The 16,984-nt window shown below is 38.9% G+C and overlaps 1 protein-coding gene across 3 annotated transcripts in view; it reads left to right on the top strand.

Annotated features, from left to right (window-relative positions):
* LOC106080032 (uncharacterized) overlaps nt 1-16,984 on the top strand; it is a 58,304-nt gene extending 41,320 nt beyond the window's left edge. For 2 of the 3 annotated variants that reach the window (XM_056033881.1, XM_056033882.1), the window contains exons 16-22: nt 6,767-6,949; nt 8,616-8,753; nt 11,513-11,659; nt 12,744-12,890; nt 13,831-13,977; nt 15,277-15,423; nt 16,436-16,980. In XM_056033881.1, the coding sequence (XP_055889856.1) occupies nt 6,767-6,949; nt 8,616-8,753; nt 11,513-11,659; nt 12,744-12,890; nt 13,831-13,977; nt 15,277-15,423; nt 16,436-16,629 (1,103 nt within the window). In that variant the 3' untranslated portion in view covers nt 16,630-16,980. Of the gene's footprint in view, nt 1-6,766; nt 6,950-8,615; nt 8,754-11,512; nt 11,660-12,743; nt 12,891-13,830; nt 13,978-15,276; nt 15,424-16,435 lie in introns of all 3 variants that reach the window. The other variant, XM_056033883.1, reaches the window with a different exon arrangement.

The following is a 16,984-nucleotide window of genomic DNA, read 5'->3' as shown; positions in this document are numbered from 1 at the left end:
GAAATCTTCAGTTGGAGAACAATAGTTGTAAATCAAGTGGAAATCTTCAGTTGGAGAACAATAGTTGTAAATCAAGTGGAAATCTTCAGTTGGAGAACAATAGTTGTAAATCAAGTGGAAATCTTCAGTTGGAGAACAATAGTTGTAAATCAAGTGGAAATCTTCAGTTGGAGAAGAGTGCCAGTCTGACCGGACGTAGATGAAAGTGTTTAAAATCATGTTTTGTCATAATTTAACACTACTTTGTTATTTTTTTGATGAAATAAATGGTAATTGTAACAAACACATTATTTGTTATCAATGTGAGCTTGCGCTCCCAGAGCTATTTTTATATGTCTTTTTATATTTAGTACTTGTATAATGCTAAAACTTTTTAAAATATATTTTTCCTTTTTACTACTTTTATACGTAAGAGCTATTTTTATATATTGTTATAAACCTGGTGGTGGCACAGATGGGGGTAGTGGTACGTGTGTAGTCAGCCAACGCAAATCGACCCAGGCCAGCGCTAGACGAGCGGTCAACCGTGACGAGCTACGACGGTCAGCCGAGTCGAGTATCAACAGGACGGTTCGGGAAGGATCGCCGTCGTGAACAGAGCTCAGGAGCGTCACGAGAGTTGTAGTCATCTGACCACCTAGAAACGTCGAGCGGCGTTCTGTCCGGTTCGAGAAGGCCAGTAGGGACCTTATATAAGAGAGGAGGTGTCGCAGTCAAGACGGTCGAGAAAAGGGGCTCAATACAGCAAGGTTCAGAAAGGAAATTCACGACAAGAGTTCAAAACACGGTCGACTACAGCACAGTTCAGCGGTGTGGTTCTGTACGGAGCATTACGACGGTACAGTGCGGAGTACTATCAAGTACAGTTGAGACGAACGGCGTCTTGATCTTGGTCTGCGATCGAGTCCGACACAACGAGCCTAGTGTGTGAAGTCAGTCCGGAACTGTTGAACCCAGTGCAAGCCCGGAACGAGACGGAGAGGCCAGTGCAAGAGTTGATACGGCGGAACGGTGTTATCGGAGAGATATTTGTACAGTCTTGTGTGACGTGCTGCCAATTGTACAGTATTGGCTGTTATTCATCAACTATTAAAGTGTTACGTTACTTTGGAGCTCTGAGTTGTCAAGTTCTTTAAGTTGGTGGTGTATGGTGTAGTTTGCAGAGAGCCTGGATAGTGAGATTCGTAACAATATTCTTTTTATAGGCTAGTGTCAGAATTAGTATTTTCGCGTATTTTTAAATGTGTTCCTTTTTTTTTGTTATGTTAGCTTAGTTATCTGTTTGCTTAGACGACTCTAGCTCCTTGGTCACAGACTGAGGTGTCGCAGATAAAACCCACCCAGTAGCGTTATCATCTGGCTGCTCTTATAAATTCTGTTTAGCAGAAAGTCCTAGACCTGACCTGGTGCCAGCGCACCCTGCCCTTCTAGCATCAAGAAAATAAATAAATATACTAAAAGAAAAACACACACACAACTTTTATATTAATTGTAATCGTATCTATTACATGGTAACAGTCATTTAGTTAAATGTGTATTAGATCTAGACTAAAAATAATTTCTTTGTGTAATTATAAATATGTTTACAAAATGTTTTCTTTTAGCGCTATTTCATGCTTTCTATTTTCTAGATACGCTAAGATCTATATCTGGACCAGTTGGGATAATAAGGGGTGGGGAAGAAAAGGATTTTAATGTAATTCCTTTTTAAGAGCAAATTTTAATCTTGATCAGAGATAAGGTGTTGGAGAAATAATGTGTACAATCTTTTTACCAGACAGACAGACAGAGTTGATATTAGCTTTGTATTAAACATCGGAGAATAAGTTATTTTGAAAGATTATGCTACTGTTGACAACTAAATTATAAACTAGAAAAATAGAGAATATGTTTTTTAAAAGCAAAGCTTTCGATAAGCGTAGTGATATCCGTTACAGACCAACAGCTTGCTGACAGTGTCACACAATTTTATCACAGCATTTATTACAAGTTATTTTTTTTTTCATCCTTATATCTCCTTGATGGTCTTTCTAACGCGTTGAGGATGAGGATAGGAGGTATTAGTAAGTTAACTCCCCTTGACCATTTAACTTAGTAAAGAGTTGCGCCCCTTGAATAGGCACTCACTACATTTAAATTTTACTTCATTGTTCGTGGCCGACGTCTTGATCTCTGACCACTATCAATTATTATGTTACCCCCCGCCCACCTCATTAGTACTATGATCATTCCCCTTGTATTGCATTATTTGTAAATGTTATTTTAACTAAGTGATTCTCACATCGACGGCTTATGCCAGAGGAGAAGACGATGCCCTTTTAAATATATTTAACTCGGCGTATTATTGAAGCTTGATTGCGACTATAGACACCGACTGGTTCCTGTTAGGTGGAACTCTTGCCTGTCGCAGATTCACCACATTTTCTATTATTGGAATTCCTGCCTGCTACGGGATTCGAATCATCGATTCATTCTTGCTACGATATCGGAATTCCCATTAGCTTGCCCGGCTCAATACAATGACTTCAGAACTCTTGTTCCTATTGAACCCACCTTTAACTCCGTGGTTGAAGGAAGGAAGCGTGACATCAGCAAACACTGAGTACCAAGCTCTACATCTGAAGTCAATTCTCAGCACACGCAGCCTGCCTGATCATCATTGATTTCGCCCCACTTCGACGTATCACTTCCACTTCGAGAACACCTAACAGCGGTCGGGCTACTTCTAACCCATTACCGTATTTTAGCTGGAGCTGGCACCTTCCAGGCTAATACTCATGCTAGCAGTCTAAAACAGTCTACAGCACCAAGGTATAGTGATCAGCTCCTGAGACCACGGTCGAGCCAACGAACTTAAGAGCTAAGTCAATAGTATATCTGTACAGTCAGCAGTCGTAATAATGAGTTAACAATTTTAATTATTTTTGCTTACTTTGTATGTTACTTTAGGATGTATGATTGTGACAAGTCAAAAGCTCGCCGTCAGAGTCACTCAAATTTATCACAACATTAATTATTATTATTCATTGTTTATTTATTTTATTTTAATGATTTCCCCATCCTATCCCCGATTTCCTCACCCGGACCACCTTTTCCTCCCCAGGCTAGACTTAGTTGACCACATTGGAGATAGCTAGGCCGCGTCTTTCATTTATCTTCCCTTGACCGGGGTAAAGCTACACACAGTCTCTTTGATCGTACCGGCCGGATGTCTGACGGGCGCAGTTGACACCAACTTGGGTGGAATGTAAACCAACCTTTCCCCCCCTCTCTCCCACGTCTCTCTTTGATCTGGGAGATTACTCTATTCAAAACGCCTCTCGACGTTCCAAGGTGCGACTCCCATCTCAAGTCTAATTCACCCACGTGTAAGATAATTCTAAGCCTAGGACATTTCCTGTTTCCGCCCGCATTTTCCAGGCCTATATAAAGTAGATCCAAATAAAATCAGACCCTCTTATTTCTCTATCGCTGTCAATCGAGTCTGGACTACTTCATTTATTATCACTCCTAGAGGAATACCTGGTGCCTCCCTCAGGTGTCTGCCTGTTTGCTGTTTAGTGTCTACTCGACACTACTCAACTATTTGCTATCGAGAATCACCTACTGCCTTTGTGCTTAGTGCTATTCAGCACTGCACTTGCCTATTTACCTGCCCATTTATTTGGCATTGTTTGCCTAGTCAACTGCCTATCTGCTATTGAGTAGCATCTCACGCCTTCGAGGAACTACTCAACTCTACTACTTGGCGCTATCGGCCTTGCCCGCCTATTCGACAGCCCACCTGTCAACTTATTAGGTGCGACGTCTCTATAGACTCAGATCTGTGCGAGACGTCATAGCTACGCCAAACCCTCTGCAACTCACTGGACTTATCTTGACAACTACGCTGCCCACAGCAGATCAGCTCTGCCCGCAGCAACCTTGTGCCCACGGTAGCCGGCCACCCGCCTTACTGTGCCCACTACAGATATTAGATTTTGGGATTGAGACTCCACAAGAACTATATCACCGGCGTCCCTCTACCCGCTAGAGTGCCACCTCCAGCTGCAGAAACTCAAGCCAGGACACAGCCAGCTGCGACATCAACAGGACAACCAGCTAAGTTCAGAAGACAAAGTGACATACTCTCTTAATAGGTGCAAGAGTGATGATTAAACATAGTATTCATTAGAGATAGATGCAAACCCTCCCCCTTTTTATTCTTATGTGTAAATATTTATGTAAATAAATATTCTTCATTTTTAACTTTTGTATCTATCTTTCATTGCTTGTCTCGTTGCGTGCCTGCTTCCGATTTATATGCTGACGTGTTGTTGTGTGATAGCTTTAAAAATAATCATCCCCTAGACATTAAACGCGCCAAACACACGTCATATTCCCCAACCTGTCACAATGATACTATCTTAACTTTTGTAATCCCTCACACCTTTCATTTTAATAACAATAAACTATTTTATCTTGTTACAAAATGGATTATTTTGATAATTGTATGCTACCGGTGTGTCCTTTTTCCGATCTGTAACGCACGCTGGTCTATGGTGGCGTTAGAAACCCCAGACCTAAAGTCTCCAAAACTAAATTATTTCAATAATTTATTGTTTTTAATTAAACATATTACCCAGAGCCCCCATGACAAAGAAGTCGTTCCCAGCGGCGCGTGACAGTATCAATTAATTTGGAGGTGCAGTAATTTAATGGTTAAGTGCTTGGCTTCCAAACCTGGATTCATGAGTTCGAATCTCTGTCAAGATCGGGATTTTGAAATATTTATTTTTTATGGCGCCCTTGAGTCCACGAAACTCTAATGGTTACCTGATCTTATATGGTAAAGTTAAGGATTCTCCTGTGTGGGCAATATGCTATTTTCGGACGATGCAGCGAAAAAGTCAAACTCAAAAGAGGAGCTTTAGTCATTAATGTCCCGCTTCTCTCAGGCCTTTAGGGAGTATAACTTAACAATTAGCACGCAAAAAACAAATGTGATGGGACCACCTGCTATAGAAGATAGACGATAACAAGCTGGATGCCATCTTAAATCCACGATTCAAGACGACCTATCACTAGAAGAGGAGATAAATGAACGAATAAAAGGTTGTCTTAGCGACAAAAAGGTCTACAAGGCATTTGTTATGTGTACGCTAGTGTACGGCAGTGATTCGTGGACCACCTACGCAAAGCTAGAGAGAAAACTAAACTCATTATACTTGCGCTATCTCCGAAGTAAATTGAAAATCAAATGGAAAGAAAGAGTATGCGATACTGAGATCCTTGGACGGACAGGTATTCCCAGCATCTTTGCAGCCCTCAGACCACGCCGCTTGCGCTGGTTTGGACATGTTCGCCGGATGGACGACAATCGCATCCCGAAAGTCATCCTCACGTCTTACACAAGAAAAACTGGTCGCCCCCACCTCCGTTACATAGATGTAATAAAACTGGACCTTAAATCAGTGAACATCGATACTGACCATTGGGAAGACATAGCCCTAGACCGCACTAGCTGGAGAGAGACGGTGACCAAGAAGGCTACGGACAGTGAGAAAATATGGGCCTCAGCTTTGTAGAAAAGCGTGCAATGCGAAAAATGACAAACTCCTGTACCACCAAATGAAAGCCATATTTATGTACGGGTGTGTCTCTCCGAAATAGGGCTCCACAGTCACATGAAAAAACGTTCAAGATGAACCATAGTCACTCCCTTTGGGACCCCTCTCATCAAGAAAACATTAAGAAACTGGAACAGACACAAAATAGAGCAGTGAGATTCATAAATAACAAATACTTACTTTGACTAGAGTAACACCTTTAGTAAAATCACTAAATTTAGAAAACCTTCAGGAAAGAAGACTTAAAAGTAAAGTAGCAATCATACATAAAACACTGAACCATAATCTTCAAAAACAAAAACAAAATTTAATAAAATTCTGAAAGACACAAACATAAAGGCACATTCCTCGTCCCATATGCTAGAACAAATTTGTACAAATACTCCTTCTTCACTAGTGCTATTAGAGCATGGAATAGGTTGCCTGAGCTAGCCAGGAAAACCAGTGACTTGGCAGAATTTAAGTCATTGGTTAATATGCATGACTAAATGCATGACGCGTAGGACGTAATCATCTTCTTTTTTGAAGTAACGTCTGTATTATATAAGATAAGATAGGAGGCCAACACTAAGGCGGTAGGTAATTTTGGTGGCCACATAACACGCTGCTCGTTAACCGTCTGCTAAAGAAAGAGATATCCTTATCTTCCTTTATCTTATACAGACGTTACTTAAAAAAAGAAGACACCATTGGCCCTATAGATCGCTAGGTCTAAAAAAGGAACAAAAATAAATCTAAGCGATTAGAAATATTTTTACCAATTACTTTTATTTAGCACATAAACAAATGCAACGAGCCTAGTGTGTGAAGTCAGTCATGAACTGTTGAACCCAGTGCAAGCCCGGAACGAGACGGAGAGGCCAGTGCAAGAGTTGATACGGCGGAACGGTGTTATCGGAGAGATATTTGTACAGTGTACGTGTTGCCAATTGTACAGTATTGGCTTTTATTTCTTCAACTATTAAAGTGTTACGTTACTTTGGAGCCCTGAGTTGTCAAGTTCTTTAAGTTGGTGGTGTATGGTGCAGTTTGCAAGAGAGCCTGGATAGTGAGATTCGTAACAATATATACTTTGGTATTTAGTTGACCAGACACACCAAAATCTCTCATTTTAGACAAATTTCACATCTTTATAATTCTCTATTGACTTGAACAAGGTTGTGAGTACGGTGATAAAAAAGAAAATTGTCAAACATATCACTGTGCTAAAGAAAAAGAGACATGCTGTGGCACTTGTAATTACGGTACACCTTTTACCCCAATCACCAGAAGAAACATAGCGATGAGACCCACATCAGCGAAACCACTTCTGATTCGTAGATCGCCCAAAGTGGCTAGAGGTAGGCAAAATTGTTAATATTCAAAACCGCTATGCAAGGGGCGTCTATTGCTCACGTTACACATCTGTATACATCTGTTTAGTCTAGATTAGAGGAGTATTAAAGGGGGGGGGGAAGAGTACACGATGCATCGGGCTTCGGAGGAGGGGCGCCATACCTAGCCTATATTTCTATGTGATAGTGATGTTTATAGAAAATTTAGTGGCAGGCGCCAATGATGTACACTGTACATTTTGTTCACTACGCCTCAGGTCTAGATACAATGTTGATGTGATGATTAGGGTACTAGGATATTGAAGTTACATTTCGACAACGTAGGATAGCATCTACTTTGATTGCAAACACTGTAGCTCTATATCCGCTGGGCTAAACAGACTATAGAAAATGTATCAGATTGTCTTCTTTATTATATTAGAATTAGACTTAGTAAAATCACTTTTATTCCGACATGTCTTGACTTTTGTAGCCAAGTTTATTTTTTTTAACGTTGATCTCCCTTGATAAACATTATTTCTGGGTAGAAAAACAAGCACCAATTTAACTATGATACTTCTAGTTCTCTCTCTCTCTCTCTCTTTCTCTCTCTTTCTCTCTCTCTCTCTCTCTCTCTCTCTCTCTCTATATATATATATATATATATATATATATATATATATATATATATATATATATATATATATATATTTATATATATACAGGGTGCATCAAAAAAATGTATACACACTTTGAACTGTCATAGACAATTTATTTCCCGTTCCCAGCGGACGTGGTCATTTTTAATGATCCAATCTCTGCCCTCGATGCCTTTGAAGGGCAGCTTGCAGGCGTCGGGAAGGTGGAAGCGCTCCTCGCGGTGGTGGAGCGACTTCTACAGCTCAATGTAAATAGTTTTATACAGTGGGTTCCATCCCACTGTGGTCTGGTCAGTCATCAGAGGGCTGACTTTTTAGCAAAGGCCGCGACGGCAACGTGCACCCAATATGATGAACCGTGCACCCTCACAAGTGTACGATCCCTAGCGGACACCCGTTTGTTGGCACATTGGTACGACGGTTGGAACGCTTCCGACGAGGGCAGAGAGCTACACAGGCAGATAAGTTGACCAGACCGAAAGGACGCGTGGTGGGAGTTCTGCCGTGCGGAACAGGCAGTCCTAGCCCAGATCCGAGTCGGACACTGTCCAGTAGGCACGTACTTTGGACGGTGGAAGGAAAACTACGACACACGGTGCCGCCACTGCGTCGAGGACGACGAGACAATAGAGCACATTCTTTATGAATGCCGAGCTCTGCATGAGGGACGATCGGGACAAGGAATTGAGAGAGAGAGAGAGTACTGGTCCATGTGCGGCAAGAGGTCTGTCCTTGTACGGGGATAAGGCGACCATACAACTCACTGCCCGCTTCCTCTTCCGTGCTCTGAGGGAGTAATCTCAGCATGGTTGTTACTAATGGGTTTTCTGATTCAGCTCTAAACCCGGGACCATCAGCATCGAGACTACCAAATACATGACTAGGCAGCTATCCCGCGTCAATGGAGTTCTGCGCTAATTGGTCATTTTGTCTTTTTTTAAAGCGATAAACATATGAATGTTTAATTTATTATATTATTTATACATAAAGTAGAGTTTGATATAAAAACAACATGTGACTGTTTTTCTCTACAGATTGTGAACCAGGAGCCTTAGACTTGAGACCAGACCTGTGCTATGACCTTAGTGTGTGCAAGGATCAGTTTTTTCTATGCTGTGAATATTGTTCGAGATATTTTACACTTCCAATTAGAACAACCATTTCACCTGATGGTAGGACATTTGTAAATACATGTATTAAAGGAGACGCGTTATAAAGCGTTTGGCTTTCGAAACAAGGATCCCGGGTTCAAATCTTTGGAAATTTTAATTTTGGAATCTTTAGGGCGTCTCAGAGTCCACCCGGATGTAATGGGTACCGAATATTAGTTGGGGAAAAGTAAAGGTTAATCGTTATGCTGGCCACATGATGCTATGGCTAACATTAAGCCACTGAAACAGATGACCTTTACATCATCTGTAAGTTCTGGAAAGAAAATTGTATGTATCAACGGCACACTTACACACACACACTTACAGGATAGGCTACTTAAATACATATAGTAAATACATTTTTCTTACTAGTGTTGGGGTCTAAGTCTAGCATTAGTATCATTCAAACGTTTTAATACTGAATATTTGAGATCATTCTAGACTCTAGACTATGCAAGCTAATGAATGTTTTTTTACAACAATTTTTTTTTTATGAAACGAGTTCCTACTGCAGGGTGCAATAACTGAAAAGAAAAGAACAAGAGACATGAATATAAATGTAAAATTTGTCAATTAGTTTATAGGAACCCAATTCATTAAGTACTGATTTGAGTTTGAGGGTCAGTGTTATTAGTTCAGTAGTTAAAATGTTCATCGATCCCAATTCATTAAGTGCTGCTTGTCAGGGTCACTTCTGTCTATTCAGACGTGAGATGCTTATAGGATCCTAATTAATTACTTGCTGGTTGTAAAGGATTTTACAATCCATTTGTAATTTGTTTCTGTTTAAACCTATATCGTTACTATTGTAACGAATCTCCCTATCCAGGAGCTCTGTAAACTGCACCACACGACACCACAAACTTAAAAAAACTTGACAACTCAGGGCTTCAAACGTAAAAGTTTAATGTCAATAAATAACAGCCAATACTGTACAATTGGCAGCACGTAACACAAGACTGTACAAATATGTCTCCGTTCATAGCCGTACCGCCGTATCAACTCTTGCACTAGTCTCTCCGTCTCGTTCCGGGCTGTACTGAGCCTCGTACTGAATCCCATCTTGACTGTAACATGTCCGCTCTTTATATAGGGTCCCTGCTGGACTTCTAAAACCGGATGGAACATCTCTCGAGCCTTCTAGTCGATCACATGACTACATCTCTCGTGACGCTCATGTGCTCTATTTACAGCACCGATCCTTCCCTAACTGTCTTGGCTGACCATTGTAACTCGTCAAGGTTGACGCTCGTCTAGCGCTGGCCTGGGGCTATTTGCTTCGGCTGTCTACACACATACCACTACCCCCATCTGTGTCACCACCACGTTTATAACACTACCCCTCCTTAGATCTGTCGTCCCGGACAGAATCAACCTTATGATATCGGCTGTAAATTTTCATCACTGCAGGTGGGGGTTGATTGGTGGGAGCGCCAACGGCCTTGCCTCTTGAGCATGACGAAGCCATCCATGTTGCATTCAGAAATTCTCCACTTGGTCTTTATGTGGCTGCAGTGACTTTGTGGTTGCATCGCCATGGAAGTTGAACTCCGCAAACGACGCCGTTGATTTTTTCCGCCACTTGAGCTTTATCTTGTCGCAGCGACGTGGTTGCATTGCTCTCTTGTCGTTCGGTATTGAGGGCAGCCACTTAACAAATGGAGAGATATATGATTCTTTTGTGGGGGTTACCAAGATTGTTGTCATTACAGGTCGCTTTATAGGGCTTTGCGGAGAAGGACTTGAGGGATGGGTTTCAGATTCACATGAGGGAGGACATGCTTGTGGGGCAGGTTGGTAATATTTTACGTGAAAATTCTCTTATTTTCGGCCTTAGGCTCCATTCGGCTTTCTTCATCACTATCAGGACCTCTATCTCTAGTCTCAGCAGTGGGCCAATCGTCTGTTGATTTCAGACTTTTTTTTATTTCTTCCGTCGAGAAAATGTCCATCAACTGCAAGGTCAGGCTTCCTTGGATTCTTCTGACCACCATCAGGACTTCTCTCTCTAGTCTTGGCAGCTGTACCAACTTTTGTTGGGTGAAGCCTCCATAACTTTCCTCTGTGAGCTATCTCATAATTACAAAACTTCCCATTGGACAATGTTAGAGAAAAAATAAAGTTTATAAACCTGTATTTCTTGTTTCCTATGAAGTTCCTCAACCAACTCCTTCCTTACATGACCAACTGGATATTTTGAACTTAATAATTTATGTTAGTTTAAAATTGTCTTTCTTAATGTGAATTTATAATATGTCATATTCTCTTGACCAGTGGCTCTTTTAATTTTTGAAAAAAAAAGTTTTCTCTCTACTCAACATGAACATATAACTAACTAAAGCAATGAATTCATTAATTCAATGATGTTATGTAGCACATATTTCAAGCTAAAAGCAAGCACAGTGCGCTATGGTCCAAATGTATTTTGTAGAGCAGTGGGAGAAGTTCTTCCGTGCTTCTTTAAGCGCTCAGCAAACGCAACTCTGCTCAAACTCGAGCCTGCTTTGTTAGTGTACTACGGCGTATTCAAGCGGGTTGGACCTCTCAGCCATACTTAGTAAAATTAATTTTGATCAGCACCGATTCAATTATTTACCATCAACTATTCATGCTACTATTGCTTTCCAAAAATGTGGATTTGTTTTTATTTCAAGATTGCGATTGAAATATTTCTAATAAAATGCAAGCTAATAAATAATATCTATTGCCAGTGCATTTAAATACAAAGGATATCATGTTAAGAAATATATATATATTGTTTTTTATTTTATTTTCTGCAGCTTGTCTTGATACTCGTTTTGACTTCTTACCATTTATGTGTACTAGCATTAGTATCTGCAAGACAGACAGAGGATATTGCTGTAAATATTGCGCACGAATGGAGAAATATACAGTCACAATTACCACCAAGTCAACTTCACCCAAAGGTAGTTAATTGAGCCTGCATTTGCATATAGATTTTACATACTGTGACGTCGTGATGAGCCAAGCTGCCGACAGGTTGGGACGTCGCAGTCAGTGTTCAGGCTTTCTGTAATGATTGCTTTCACTATACACGAGATTTTATATTTATATTTTGAGACAGGAAAAGTTAATAGATTGCAAAATTAATTTTAAATGATTTTAAATCAAACAGAAAACAATATGTATCAAACATAAATTTTTTGTATATATGTTTGAAAAAATGTATTATACATGTCAAAAGAAATGTGTATCAAATGTGTAATTAATTTTTAGTACAACATGTTTGCAATGGAATGTGTATCATTGTGCATAGAGGGTTGTATACTTTTCGCAACAAAGAAATATCAAATAAGTTACTTTCTGACAAAACGTATTTTTCAGAGTAAACAAATTAGTAAATTACAGATTAACCTGTGGAATCACTTAAATTGCTTACACACTGTGACCAGATGTCATTGTTTACTAACGTGTGTACATGTACTGACAGTTTTTTTTGTAAGAGTTTTCTAGTCTTCTAATTTGGATATTTTGTACTGCAAGGTGTTTTTTTAACGGCCGAGTGATCTGAAGACTGATTGGTTGAGATGGTTTTAAAAATATTTTCGGGTGTTATTTATTCACGCTCTACACCTTATATTTTAAACTATGCTATGGGGTCGTGGCCTAATGAACTATATTTGGAATTTGTTAGAAGATTGTTTCCATTTCTCGACTGACTTCTTCATTGCTCGACAAACTGGATATTAATTTCTGAAAACTTCATGTTTAATCCAAAATTGTCTTTGTAAATAAGAGTTTTTAATATTTAATACTTTCTTGACTAATATGGCTGGTCGCAGGACCATTTAATTTTGTAACAAACGAAAAGTTCTCAAATAACTCGGCATGGTCCTATCAACAACTAAAGTAGTAAGATAAACTTTGGCGAGCAGCGAATCAACTTGTAAATGAAAGATTTCTTTTACAAGATAAATAATATTTAGTGCCATCACATTTAAATATAGGCGATACAATGTTAAGTAATGTATATATTTTTTTACTTTGCAGATTGTGCGCCAGGAGACTTAGACTTATTACCAGCACTGTGTACTAACATTAGTATCTGCCTGACAAACCGATCAAGGTGTTGTGACTATTGCTCGCGAGTTGAGAATTATACAGTCACAATGACCACCGAGATAACTTTAACCAAAGGTAGTTCATTAGCCTACAGTTGCATTGTGTGACAAAAAATACAGCATAAATTTTAAAATAAACAAGGTACAGCAGATCAAAGGATAGGTGCAAGTGGATGCAAAGTTAGATGTGAACCTGGCCTAACTAGTTCCCCTTTAAGACCTTGTGGTCTATAGGGCAGATGATGTAAAGTTCATGTGTTTTTGTGGCCAACGGTTAACAAGGGTGTCATTTAGCCAGCACAACGACCAACCGCCTTTACGTTTCCCCAACTAATGTCAGTTACCCATCAGAGCTGGGTGGACTCAGAGGCGCCCAAGGATTCCGAATTTGAAAATCACAGTCTTCACCAGGATTCGAACCCGGGATCCCCGGTTCGGAAGCCAAGCGTTAAACCGCTCAGCTACCGCGCCTCTCCTGGCCTAACTGAAGTCATATAATCAATGTAATTGTTTTGAAAAGGGTCAATCTCTTATTCAAATCCTCAAAAGTGATTAAATAGCAGTGGACCATAATGAATAAAATAAAGAATATGCAATTCATAGGATTACTTTTTGTTTTATATTAGGTCTAACTTACAATGCATACTAAATGGCTTTTTCTCTTTAAAAATCTGCTTGCATAAGTGATTTAAAAAAATTAGATTTTTTCTTTTGCTTTTAGAAAAATAAAGTATCCGTTGCATCACAACTTTGAATGGTCTAAAATATTGTAATGTCGTATTTTCACTATCTTTTCTAGTTTACGAGATTTAAACGGGACGGACGGACAGACACTTCACACAAAACTAATGGCGTCTTTTCCCCTTACGGGGGCCGCTAAAAAACAAATGACGTCATCTCCAATTGATAAAATCGGCGCTATTAGATTTTAAAAATTTGTACTAGAAAACTAACTAACTGCGATATATTGACGATACAATGTACAAATACAATGTATATATTGTTATTCTTTGCAGATTGTGCCCCAGGAGACTTAGACGTATTCCCAGCACTGTGTACTAACATTAGTATCTGCCTGAAAAACCAATCACTGTGCTGTGACTATTGCTCACGAGTTGAGAATTATACAGTCACAATGACCACCGAGATAACTTCACCCAAAGGTAGTTAATTAGCCTGCACTTGCTTTGAGTGTGACGATTAAATCCTTGATAATATAGTTTTAATTTGGAACTTAGTAACGGAGCAAACTTATAAGTTGTTACTGAAAAGACAAAAAGTCCCCCATGTATGTACGCATAGCCTTTTAGTGTCGACATTTGAATATTAACTCTACCTGAGCATCTCTGAGTGTGCCGCCAATCGTTTCTGCCTCCGCAAATTTTTACTGCGCATGCTCAAATTCATAGGCGCGACCTCAAATAATACTATTTCCTCTCGCAAAATTATGTCCTGCGGCGGTTGATGATTATTAGTTGCTAAACATAGAGGCAATAGTAGCCATTATCAGGGAGTATAGATTGTACACATTGTGACATTGTAATGAGCTATCGATCTAAACTTCCCACTGGTTGTGACGTCGCAGTCAGTGTTCAGGCTTCCTGTAATGATTGGTCTCGACTATACACGAGATTTTAAACATATTTCGAGACAAATAGATTGCAAAATTATTTTAAAATGATTGTAAATCAAACAATGTGTATCATACGTCGGACAAAGATGTGTATTATACGTGTGACAAAGGTGTGTACTATTTTGCATACAGGGGTGTGCAATTTCAATATCAAATAAGCTACTTTCTGGCAGATAAAACTATGTATATTTCAGAGTAAACAAAATAGTAAATAACAGATTGACCTGTGTAATTACTTTATGAACTTACATTGATGCCATTGTTTGCAAATGTGTGTACATATACAGCCTTTTTTTTTGTTCAAGGTTATCCAGTCTTCTCTTTTGGAAGTTTTGTACTGCTAGGTGTTTGAATAGACACAAAAAAAAATAGAAAAGAAATAAGAAGATTCTAACTTCTAATCTACACTAAAAAAATATGAACGAATCTCTATTAAAATAACTTATACAATACGATGTGGAATAAAACTCACCCTAAATAGGGTTCAAATAGTCCTCTAAGAAAATAACCAATGCAATTGCTAAGGCTTTAGGTAACGTATAGCACATGGATAATACAGGAACTCAAAAGATACAGCATGACTCTGTAGCTCAAGATGGCGTGAGTCCACCAAACGTACAAGAAGAAAAAAAAATTACGTCATATCAAAGCATGACGAAGCGACAATTAAAAAAAATACAGCATTAATTATAAAAAAAAAGAAACAAATGACGTCATCTCCAATTGAAGAAATCGGCGCTATTAGATTGTGAACATTTTTACTAGAAAACTAACTGCGACATATAGACGATACAATGTCAAGTAATGTATATATTGTTATTCTCTGCAGATTGTGGCCCAGGTGACATAGACTTATTACCAGCACTGTGTACTAACATAAGTATATGCCTGACAAACCGATCACTGTGCTGTGACTATTGCTCGCAAGTGGAAAATAATACAGTCACAATGACTACCGTGATAACTTCACCCAAAGGTAGTTAATTAGCCTGCATTTGCATTGAGTGTGACGTTTAAACCTTTGTAATATTTTTTATTAAAGTTTTATTTGAATCCCAATAACAAGGTAAACTTTTAATCTTCTTATTGAAAATACGGAATGTCGCACATCTGTGTATGTCATAGTCTTTTAGAGTCGTCAGGTAAATGGTAACTCTACCAGAGCATCCATGAGCGAGCAGTTGATCCTTACAACTTCCGCAAGTTTTTACTGCGCATGCTCTACTTTCGAGGCTCGACTTCATGTGTTAATGTTATAATGCTCTCTAAAAGAGAAGACAACTGTGTTCGCTGTCAAAGTGTACGGAGTTTACATATTGTGACGTTACAACGAGCTATCGGTGTAAACTGTCCAGAGGCTGCGACGTCGCTGTGATCAGGCTTTCTGTAATGATTGGTCTCGACTATATAAGAGATTTTTAAATATATCCTGACAGTAACAATAAGTAGATAGCACCAACAATAATTTTACCCTTTCATTGTAAATCAAAAAATGTGTATCATACGTGTGATAAAGAATGTTTATAATATGTGTGATAAAAATTTTTATCATATTAGTTATAAAGAATGTGTATTATTCGTGTGATAATGAATGTGTACCATTGGTATGATAAAAATGTATATCATTCGACATCGCTGTTACGTGAGCATCGTAATGTAAATGTGGAATGGTGCGAATGCGTGCTGAAAGGAGGGAGAACAAAAATGGAGGAATAACAGCAATATAGTGCTTCTAGTGTTAACTAAGATTAAATTATTGATAAACTATCATTTTGGCGTTGTTTGAAAACTGTCTTTTTGCTGTCTTCGACGTTGCCACAATGAACCTCACCACTAATATAAGAAAGGGATTCTAAATTTATGCTCGTTGGGCATGGTATATATACACTAGCTCGTCAAATCTAAAATTGAAAAGAAATACGTAGTGGAATTGTACAGAGTAGAATAGTCGAGACATTGTAATGTATTCTCTTTGTTTCTTATGACAGAATGTGTACTGGGAGAGCCAGACTTAAAGCCAGAGCTGTGTACTAGCCCAAGTGTCTGCCAGACACAGCCACTGATGTGCTGTAATTACTGCACCTACAATTCTGGAGCCATTTTTCATCTATACGATACTTGGATTTATCTTTGTTTTTACATTCATTGCATTTTCTTGTTGTCAAAACCAATGTCAGATTGATAGACCTAGAAGTTAACTGATGTCGATGTTTCTCATATTTTGAAAACAGTACGTTTCACAATTTATTGTACATACCTTTTTTTTATGTTTATCTTTACACATTAATATTTATCATAATATAGCAATCTCTAAATGCACATCTGCCTATTGTTACATGTTGCCCCTAAAATGTTAAGCCTTATGGAGATTTCAATGTGGTTCTGCAAACTGTTTTTCATTTGTCCGACGATCAAAGTCCATGACCTTACTATCTAATGTGTATGCTGCATTGTATCAATTATTCCATAAGATCCTGTGTTAAGTAAAATAAAGTTCGAACCTCGTATGATTGGTGTGAATATCATTTTAGTAGTGC

Source organism: Biomphalaria glabrata, chromosome 6 (genome assembly GCF_947242115.1).
Source record: "Biomphalaria glabrata chromosome 6, xgBioGlab47.1, whole genome shotgun sequence".
NCBI classification, from domain to species: domain Eukaryota; kingdom Metazoa; phylum Mollusca; class Gastropoda; family Planorbidae; genus Biomphalaria; species Biomphalaria glabrata.
This window is presented reverse-complemented; position numbering and strand designations above follow the sequence as displayed.